Source organism: Octodon degus, unplaced genomic scaffold (genome assembly GCF_000260255.1).
Source record: "Octodon degus isolate 3935 unplaced genomic scaffold, OctDeg1.0 scaffold00034, whole genome shotgun sequence".
Lineage (NCBI taxonomy): Eukaryota > Metazoa > Chordata > Mammalia > Rodentia > Octodontidae > Octodon > Octodon degus.
Genome location: NW_004524610.1, coordinates 12,073,960 through 12,085,095, shown reverse-complemented (window position 1 = coordinate 12,085,095; position 11,136 = coordinate 12,073,960). Strand labels below are relative to the sequence as shown.

The 11,136-nt window shown below is 41.4% G+C and overlaps 1 protein-coding gene across 1 annotated transcript in view; it reads right to left on the bottom strand.

The window, feature by feature from the left end:
• Positions 1-11,136, bottom strand: part of Lama2 (laminin subunit alpha 2) — a 639,722-nt gene that overhangs the window by 174,761 nt on the left and 453,825 nt on the right. Inside the window, exon 29 of the mRNA XM_023714262.1 lies at positions 9,592-9,726. Within this exon, the coding sequence (XP_023570030.1) occupies positions 9,592-9,726 (135 nt within the window). The remainder of the gene's footprint in view (positions 1-9,591; positions 9,727-11,136) is intronic.

The window sequence follows — 11,136 nt, the reverse complement described above, 5'->3', positions numbered from 1 at the left end:
ATCCTACATATATATTTGCTTCCTGTTCTCCAATTCTATTTTCTCATTTCCTTGTTGCTAGTAATTTTATCTGGTCACTGCTGTCATTTACCTTGCTTATTAGCATAGCTCCCTAGCTAAAGCTTCTGTTGCCAAACATTTTTATCTAGTGACTTCTCCCTACTCCCCTCATTTCAAGCTGGGCCCTTCTCTGGTGTGAGAGTCTGCACCGGGCCCTCATTGCTACAGGGTCAATGGCAACTCCTTGGCTTGCCAGGGCAGACTTATCTGATCTGGCTCCTATTTCACTGCCACCTTTCTCTAGGTGCTGATTGATTTGCATACCCTGGGATATCATAATATTTTTAAGATGAAAAAAGTCAAGCATCAGAGTAAAAATAAGTGGTTATGAGGACAGAATGAGCTGCTATATTTTGATGTTGATTTAAGCACCATAATCCTTTCTCATTCAACCATCCAAAGGAGCCATCATATTTCAGCAATAAAATACCCATCCACAGTTAAGAGTAGCATTATCAGAGCTAATGGCTCCCAGATACAGCAATTATCTATGAATTCTAGTCTCAAATCTTTCAGCAAGATGTCAAATAATGAATAAGTATTAACTGGGGAGTGTTTTAGGAACATATTTTATAGTTTAGGAATGAACATGTGCCAAAAGCACATGGGACCTTCAATGATAAATTTTAGGATTTTGCTATTTTAATGAAATCACTGTGTAAGGAATCATTTCATGTAACTTAAATTTAACATTAATAACCAAATCAAAATAGTTAAAGATAATGATCAGTATCAAAATATAGACACTCAAAAATGTAGTTTCACTTTTCTTGTACCTAAAACTGTATAATTTCTTCTACGAACAAGTAGTTATTTTACCTTCCCGGAGTAGCCAGCCTTCTCCAGGGCTGCTGACATATGACCCTTGGTTAAGTGAATCAAATGTCCTGTTAGGTCCATGGACACAACACATAAATCTTGACGCTGATGTGAAACTCTCTCACATAGCCCTTGAAGTGACTTTCCAGGGCACTTGCTCATAGTCCACATGCTACTCCTGTACTGAAATTAGTCTTTAGGAAAAAATTTCTGTACTTTGCACACACAATGAGAAGTTTAATAATACATGTACAATTAGCATTACAGTATTTTAGACCCAGGGCAAGGAGCTGGTCAGACTAGTCCTTCCTATACTTGCTTTGAGATACCACAAATGCAAGTGTTCTTCCAAGGCAGTCCTTTCTACTTTGCGGAATTACAAACTATGTTGTTTTTATCTTTGCTGTATGAAAAATGTCACTCTAAGTTTCAGACAGTGACCAAAGCTACACAGATTGTTCAATTCCCATTTTCAAGGGAACACATTAATATTTTAAGAACATTATAACTTCATAAAACCTTTTTACAAATTAAACATTGAAAATTCCTAGTTACTCAGAGCTCCCATAAAAAGAAAAAGCGGCATACTACAAGTCTCTAGGTGTGATTTACAAACATAGTGAGTGTGCTTCTGTCCTTAATGCGGGCCTTGCACCAAAAGCAGTGCCCTTTGTGGGTCCCTATCCAAAGCGCACACAAGTAAGAAGTCTCAGATCACATGAATTAATATTAGCCTCCATTTCCGGTATCTTTTCTTTAAGCAATAAAATGTGAGCTCCTAAAAATGTGAGCTCACGCAATTCACATCTTTATATCCAGTCCCTACCACAAAATGGGCGTATGGAAGCAACAGTCAACAGGTGCCTGCCTAAGAATGAAAGATCAAGTGAACCAGTAAGTCCAAAATCTGCCACACAAACTTACATCCCTAATTGAGAACATAATTGCACTTGTAAGGAACTTTTCACATTATCCACGCATTATTACACCTACAGTTTTATGTCAGTTGAGTATCTGACAGAGCCGATTCAAATCATTGCTTCTAGTACGGACAAGGCAAAGTCAAGCTCAAGCTCATGTCCTATCACTGGAGACATCTCTAGAGCTCACTCTCTGCCACCCTTTCCAGTCATTACTAGTTTTGCTGAGTTTGAGGTCTGATATTCCCCACCATTTGAGGAAACTGACATTATACTGAGATTCAGGAAACTTGTGCAGCAGATATTCTCTCTATATATATTGTTGGTTTTGTCTACAGAACAGTATAAAGGGATGTCTGTTATTTTGGGTGGCTCTATTCTGATTCACACTAAGCACTCATTTTCTATAGTTGACTGGCAGAGGTTAAGTAAGATGCCTTTAAATTTCACCGGAGATCAACATCACTGTCCTGTATCTTCCTTTCCCTTATAAACGAGAAGAGACATTTGATTTTTTTTTATCTTCTAATAAATTTCTCACAATTTCTTGATGATTTCTCAAGTATTTTTCCCATAGGACCTTTAGTAATGTCATAAATTCTACCCATATTCTAAAATAAATTTCAGCTAGGATTTAAAAATTAAACTCATTTATATATATATGCATTTATTTCTTCTTAGTTTGGAGCAAGAATTACCAATACTTTAGAAACCTGATTCTAATACATTTTGGAAGACTCTAGTAGGCTGCTTACATATATTTAGCATCAATTTTCACAGGTGTAATAAGATGCTCATTCCATTGTAGATGGACCAGTGAAGGTTTACAAATCACCTTTAAACAGAGTACATTCCAATTAAAGACCTGTCTACGGGGAGAGTGTCAATAGTTTAACTGAAGATATTGATCGTGTTTCAGCAATGAAGTGTATCAGTCATGCAAATTTTCTTCTTTTTCGAATTAGAATTATGATAAACTAAAAGCAACATTTCCATAATCTGCTGTTCAACGTGTTATGTGAGCTACCCAAGGCTTCGAGTTAGAAGCCGGAGAGCTGATGCGCACTGTGGAGTAGAGTGAAGATCATACGCAGTGTGGCGGCATCTTCCGTCCACCCCTCCCCCGCCCGCCCATCCACGGCCTCCTTCTGCTGGTGTGTGCACTAGGGACTGCCCACTCAGTGTCCTCACCTCCTTCCGCCTGAGGTTCAATACCATGTACATTTTACTCTTCCATTTTGAAAACAAAAAGTTTTCATCAAAGGATAATTATCGTAGAAGTATTAGTAATAACTAATCATGCAGAAGGTGCAAGACTTATTAAAACCTAGGAAAGGGCTGGCCAGACAGCTCAGTGGACTAGAGCGCCTGCTTAGGCAGGTGCAGGGACCAGGGTTTGATCCCCCAGCATGCTGTGGTGGCCCTGCCCCCGGTGTGCACTGAGACAGTGACTGAGACTAGGCGTGGCGGTGCATGCCTGTAACTCCAGCACTTGGGAGGCTGAAAACAGGAGGCTTGCTATAAGTTCGATCTACATAGTGAGACCTTATATTTTAAATGTACTAAATACATTTTTAAAAAACCTAGTAAAATGCAATCTTTCCCTTGCAGATGTCAGTATGCATTATGTAAAACATAATTACACAGTGTTATCAGTTTAGGGTAATTATTAAAATACATATATTTTATTTATTTATTTTTTTGTAGAGCTGGGACTTGAACTTAGGCTCTTGTGCTTGCCAGGCAAGTGCTTATTTTACTGAGCCGTCTTCCCAGCCCTATTTACTTTGTTTTTCACAAAAAAGGCAATGACATGAAAAAAAAAATGACTGTTCTATTTCTAAGCATCATTGCCTGGCTGGCTACAGTATGTTCTATTTGTATCCTTTCTAAGTTCTGATATTGCCACTCTAAGCCAAAAGGTGACAGGATTAGGAAGGTGGTAGTGTTAGGAACAATAGTTTAATATGTATTCTAATCTACAAGTGAGGAAACTCAAATCATACATGGATAAAAAAACTGATGAGGCTCAGGAGGCTAGTAGGGCGAAGACAGGATCTGAGTCAAAGAGGTCTGAGTGTGGCCATCATGTTAGGAAAAGCACATCAGACACAGGAGCCTACACATCACACCATTTTTCTTGTACAAGAAAATCAGAGGATAAATAGCACAAACATAGATAATGCAAGTAAGGACAGATTTTCTGCAAAATGCAGGAACCCAAGAGATGGAGGGGGCAGGGGCAGGGATGCAAAGAATCAAGCTGTGTCGGTGCAGGCGCCAACTCCTGCGAGCGCATGAGGGGACTGCGTACTGCGCACCTGACCAAATAGCTACTTGAGGGAGAAAGCTGAGGGTGCAGGCCATGCCTGCCGCCCTCTGAGGGCAGGTGGCACTAGGTTGTGTGGTGGCCACGACATTAAATTTGAACCGTTACTCCACAAAGGGCAAGAATCAGCATGCTCTAGTTGCTCCAGTTACAGCGGGAGAGTTAGAAGAGCTATTTCCCATCTGCCGCATGGGCTCCTGCCAAAGATAAATAAAGTTGTCTCAATTCAAAAATTGTAAGTTCCCTGAAGGAAAATATAAAAATTCAGAGCATAGCAATTTACACTAGCTGTCTGTGTTCGAAGGAAGTATTTATTTAGTTTTTACTTCATCTAGGATTTACCAGAAAATAAACCTGCATAGAAGATTCCTAAGGAGCAAAAACTAGATTATATCATTTGTGAAAGTTTCTAAATTAACCATACTAAGCAACCATAGCCATGATAAAAATATCACATCAACAAAGCTGCATACGAATGATGGATTCAATTATTTATCAAAGTAGAAGTTGACACTTCCACCTACCTAAACTATTGAATTCTACAGAAGAGCAGATATTTCAGAAATTCCAGGAGAGCTGATATTAGTTATTTATTTAGTCAATGATACCATTTCGTCACCTGCTTAAGGTAAAACAATATGGGCATAATCATCGCTCTTTTCCTGCATTACTAAAGGTTGGCCTCAGGGCTCACACATGACTACGCTACGTCTCTAGCCCTTTCAAAATGTTTGTATAATTTTGAGCCAGGGTCTCACATTCCCAACCCAGCCTGCACAAGTAAGCTTGTCATAAATTCAAACACCTTAACACGATTGAAAGGAAGTTTCTTTAAGAAAACAGGAATATATTTTCTCGATATGATGAGAAATATTTTTCTTAAATAAACCACATATATCACATTTGGGTGGAATATTTGAGACATTCATACTAAAATCAAGAGTAAAATAGGGAGCTGATTATTCTCCCATTCAACATTTTTAGAAGGCTGCATTAATGGAAAAAATTGTAACAGATACAAGTTTTGGTAAGAAAAATACAATGATAATTATTTAAAAATAATATCATTGTAACTATAAAAATAACTGAAGTAATGAGCTGAAAACTTATGGGAGTAAAACAAAAGTGATTGGACAATAAATACGTGTTAAAATTATTTCACCAATGATAAGCAGTCAGTAGATATATTATGTCAAAACAAAGATGTAATTTTTGCTATTGAAATAAAAATATGTGATATATATGAATGATTTTGATGTACAAAATATGTGATTTGAAAAAAACGAAGTATGTGATTTGATAATGTTGAGATAGCTTGCTGTAAGGCACAGGACGATGCGTGTCGCACTCCCTGCTCGAGGCTCGAGGGAGGATGAATGAGCAGCGCAAACGTAGCCACCCCGACAAGTAGGCTTAATGTAGCTCCAAATTCTGGGAGCAGCTTTGGGATAAGGGATGGAAATAGTGAATGAGATAATCAGCTGGAGAATGTATGAGGAGGATCTATTTAAGGGACTGAGAGCCAAGAATAGTCAGGGCCCTGGCTTTACTGTGTAGTGTAATTTAATCTAACCCAGAACACTGTAACAAGATTTAAAAGGAGAAGAGAATAGATCATCTTTTAACATGTTTCTACACATAAAATCAATCTGTATTTATTCTAGTATAATAATGTATTGCGGAAAAAGGAAATATCAATCCCCTTCTTCAGAGTAATGTCCGTACGAGGATCGATTAGTTTCCTATGCCATAATATATTTTAGTCAGATTAAAGGATGTGTTTACAATTAAATCATGGAAGTTGGGGGAAACACTATGGGCCCATCATACAGCTGTGGGAGTCCTGTCCCTGGAGTAGGAGTGGTCACCTTAGGAATGCAAATGGCTCCATGCACTGAGTCTGGAACAGCGCTGGGTAAATTTCAGGAGAATGAAGAGAAACAAGCAGTGGACCCAAAGGAGCGACCATGGTTAGAAATCCTCCGTGTGTCATGGCCAGAGGAGCAAATGAGTTTAAATAGTTTCAAGAGGAATGCGGAGATTCTCGGCCCCAAATGCTGTTGACGGAGAGGTGAGACAGAACCAGGCTGAGCCCTGTTCGTGGGCTGTGCCTCTGAAAGTCCAGAGTTTAGTAACTGAAGAGAAAATGGGCAGGAGGAGCTGTGCAGGGAGGGTGTCACTCTGAGGGAAGAAGGAGGGAGTGGGAGCCAGACAGGACATGGAGTCACGAGGGTGTGTTTGGTGTTTGATTTAAGGTGATGTGTTGGAGAGAGGGAAGATTAGCCAGTGACGGCCTCCAGCAGCAGGGACATTGAGATCTAGAATGTATCTGAGAGATGTGGGCATTTCTAGAAAACAATTCATTGAAAGCAATGAAAAGCAGAGCTATAGGGCACAGGTACTTTCAATCTCTCAAGGAAATAGGAAGAAACCAGCAAATGAAGATGGGAAGGATGGGAAGAAGCAGGAGGAGAGATTTTGTGCTCTGTTGGGACAGGAGGTTATAAAATAATCATCCAGAAATGTCTGGGAAGAAATCGAGCAGAGAAAACACCAGGACTGCAGAGGGGCACAACAGGTGCATCTGAAGGGAATGACTGCAGATTTCTGTTCAGACTAAGAGGCACAGCTGTCTGTAGCAGCATTTGACTTAGAGGTGTAAGTGGGCAGCACATGGAGAACAGGGCCTAACCAGCGGTAAATGAGTGGGCTGGGCCAGAGGTAGCAAGGGTAGCGGGTGTGGTAAAGTAGGGCTCCGAACCAAGGGCTGTGAATGCTGAGCTGCTTTAAAAGGGGAGGGCATGAGAGAGGAGGCCGGAGCCTCCAGGGGAGATTAAAAGTGTTGTGGTGGTAAAGACTGAATTTGAGAGACAACAAAAGATGGTCAAAGCATGAGCCTCTCAAAATGGAGATGACAAGGACACAAGAAGGTGACAGTTAAGCGTAGGGATGAGTTAAGTGTTATGAATATTAAGATCACCAGGAATTACAATAGACCTAGTGCCAAACAGAGAGGATTGACACAGGGGAAAGAACCCCAGGGAATAGGGTGGCTGATCTGAGCATGAGCACATAACTCTAATAAGCAGAATCATGTGGACTCTGCTTCATGGTGCAAAAGTAGATGGGGGTGTGAGATTCAAAGCTGGCGCTGCGGAGGAGAAAAATAAGACCTGAGGTTGGCACAGGGGTAAGAGACAACAGCTCCACCTTCAGAATGAGGGGAACGAAGAGCCAGAGAAAACAAGGGTTACCACTTCCCGGAGTTACAGGGGCAACAGCCAGCAAGAAGAAGGCTTGGAACCAGGAGCTGCTGACCGCACAGAGCTCCCCACCGTTGGGGAAAGGGTTGTGGAGATAACAGAGGTGAGAATGGGCAGAGAGAGCAAGTGAGCATGGAGACGTGGTATTAAATTCTAGGGAAGGTGGAGTTGGTGGGTCTACTGCACCCACTATGGAAATCAGTGTGGAGATTCCTCAGAAAACTGAAACTAGAGGTCCCACTTGACCCAGTTGTGCTGCAGACAGCTAACAGGATCATACCAAGGCGATATATTCTCACCCCATTCTTACCACAGCATAACTTCTAGTAGCTAAGTCTTGGAAGCAGTCCAAATGCCCATCAACAGATGAATAGACAGAGCAACTGTGGTGTTGATATGCCATGGAACATTACTCTGCCATGAGGAAGGATAAACTTTTTTTTTTTCTTTTTGAGACAGGGTCTCGCTATGCAGTTCAGGCTGGTCTTGAGCTCACTGTTGTCCAGGCTTCTCTCAACTCATAACGATCCTTTTGCCTCAGTCTTCTCAGTGCTGGGATGACAGGCATGTGCCACTGCACCTGCCTAAACTTACTTTTTGAAAACTTAAAAAAATAGTTATTTTTAGAAAAATGGATATACCTGAAGATTGTAATGTTAAGAGAAATAAACCAGATACACAAGATTAAGCATCTTGTTGCTTCTCTTGCATGACAAATGCAAGGGATAAATAAGGAGCAGAATGGAGGACAGATATAGGGAAGTAGATCATGATCAGATGAGAAGGGGGGCAAGAGAGGAGGGAGGAGAAAGGGAAGGAAGGGAAAATGGATTTTAAATAAAGGAAAATTGAAGGGGAAAATGGAAGCCATGTTTTTGTAAATGGAGAAGGGGAGAAGTGCTGAAGGAAAGTGAGAAAGATGAAAAAAAAAAAAAAACAGACGAAATAAGACTTTATGAACAGATATAAATTCCCTCTGACAAATGTGGGCAAATTATGTATGGCAAATACTGTACATACTACTAGAAGTAAAATATGAAAAGGGTGTTCCCTGACAAATGCATTCTGGTCAACAAATTGAAAGGTGCAGAACATAAAGCTGCACCTATAGTAGGCAAGACTTATTTGTGTGAACATAGATGAAACAGGCAGAAAGACCCCACGCATTATGTTTTTATTTAGGTTTTAGTGTAGGTAGGGGTTTTGGTTATTTTTTACTAGTATTGTATAATTTCTTTCCTGTATTTTAGGGAAGGGTCTACAGGGTGTTCAGGGTCTCACCACTAGATCAGACTCATAGTGATTCTCCTGTTTACAGCCTCCCAAGTGCTGGGATTATAGGTGTGTGCCACCACAACCAGTCTCAATTGCCATCTCAGCATGCCATGGAGGCAGGGCTGGGACGGCAGACTGGGGGGTTGGACCCCCAGTGCCTCCTTGCAGGCCCTTTAATCTGCTGAGCTATTTGGCCCACCCAGATTTTTTTTTTTTTTTTTTTTTTAGCTGGCTCAGCTTGCCTTAGGGGCAGATCTGGCAAGGTAAATGGATCTGGGGATTGAATTGCAGTCCTCTGCACCTGACTGGGTTTGCCGGAGCAGGCGTTTAAACAACCGAGCTAACCAGCAAGCTCCCTAGTATCATATAATTTCAAAATATTTACAGAAAGCAATTTTTGTTCATCACTAGAAAAGAAAACCTCACCTAATTTTTAAACAGCACCCCTGGTGCATTTCTAAAATGCTGTTATTCTATTTCTTGCTGAAACAGTGGTATTTCCGGTTATCATTTATTGTTATCATCAATTTATGTATTTGGTCCAGAGTCTCGCTGCACAGCTCTGACTCTTAGTGGTTCTCCTGTTTTCAGCTTCTCTAGCGCTGGGATTACAGACGTGTACCACCACTCCTGGACTCGGTGGCCAGCTCAGCGTGCCCAGGGAGTGGGGCCCGCATGACCTGTGCTGCCAGGAATCAAGCCCTAGTCCTTGCTCTTGCCTAAGCAGGCACTCAGTCCACTGAGCTATCACACCGGCCCCAATTTTTTAAAAAATGTAGGACAGGAAGAGGGTCTTTCTCCCTTGGATGCTGTACTTGCTTCCCTGGAGTTGCATCCCCTGAAGATGAGCTGGACCCCGCACATGGTGTGCTGTGTGTAAGGAGAAACCACAGTGACCTTGTTCACAATCCGCTGTGGTGCCCACCTGGCAGATGGAGGTTTCAGGGTCACACAGGTTACTATGCCCATGACACTGACAGGGGACGCACGTGCCGAGGGTGGGTCCTTGGCTGTGGCCACCTGGCTCAGGACGCAGCCGATAGAATCCTGGGGAGCACGTCTGGAAGAAAAGAAGCCAAGAGTGAGAGCAGTGCTAGGGACCTCGTTGCAGCAGCACCTCAGGCATCACTGGTTATCCAGACAGACTTCTTCCATGCTGCTTACAGGCATAAGCGCCGATTTTGATGCCTAATACGTGCTGCGGCATGTCCCTTGCCTCGGTCACAGATTGCAATCAGATTGTAGCGAGGAAAGCTTTAATTTGCATCCCCAGAGCTGAGCCTGAAAACGCCTCAAAAAGTCTTTTTTTTTTTTTCACTTGAAAAAAGAAGTTTATTTTTAACTAACATTTTCATATGGACTGAAAGGATAGCTCCAATGTCCCCGACAACCTAACATCAGCTCCTTCTGTGCCTGATGGAGAACTGGGAATGTCTCAGGAAGGACACAACAAAGATTTAAATAAATAACAAATGACATGGATGCATGATTTTCATCAATACAATTTAAAGACTATAAAAGGAAGAATTCAGAATATGTCTGTGTCTTAGGCCTCTTAGGCCATCAATAAGCTTGATCTTTCCTGATCTTCTTTATTTTCAGTTTTGCAATAAAAATCTGAAAGCCAAAAGAAAACTACTGGTGAAGGCGACATAAGCAGAATCAAGACTTTCATCTTCCTTTAGGTGTATTGTAGAAATGGATCAGAAAGTGTGGGCTTTCCGGAAGGCAGCCTCCGCTCCCTGGAGGTCGGAGGTGGTGCGTGCTCACTCAGCCTCCTTGAACTCACCAGACATTGCTCCAATTTCTGCCAGGAGGTAGGAGTCAGTTCTTCAGCGCCCACTGAGAATTATGAAGGGGCTGTTGCCATAATTCTGGCTACACAGGACATTTTCTCACTTAAAAACTGTGCTACTACTGACAAAAGGAAAATGATGGCTGAACAAGCAGGCACAGCAGCGTTGGACAAAGACTTCCTAAGCCCTCCTGCTCTGGCCTGACAGGCGAGTGGAGAATGCTCTCGAAAGTGAACTAGATCAATATGCAGCACTATCCCCTTGTTTATTTTGATTTGGGTAATAGGCACCTCAATTAAGCATTTAATTAACAGTCTCTCTCATCTTATCAGCCAACAAGAAATTCTAGGCAATTCAATAAATGTCCCAGCTTTGAGCAAACCGATGAAAGAAAGAAGAAGACTATCTGAAACACCCCGTGCTTCATTTGATTATGGTGGACATAATCATACATTTGAATGAAGTTTATTCATAGTATTTAAAAATGAAGCTTCATTTTTTTTTTTTTTACTATTCTCACAAAATAAGATCTAGAAATCACAGTTGAATTAATTTTTATTTTATTTTATTTGTATTTTAGGACAGGGTCTACAGGGTCTACAAGGCCTCACTGCGTAGATTGGACTAGTAGTGATCCTCCTGTTTACAGCCTCCCAAGTGCTGTGATTACAGGC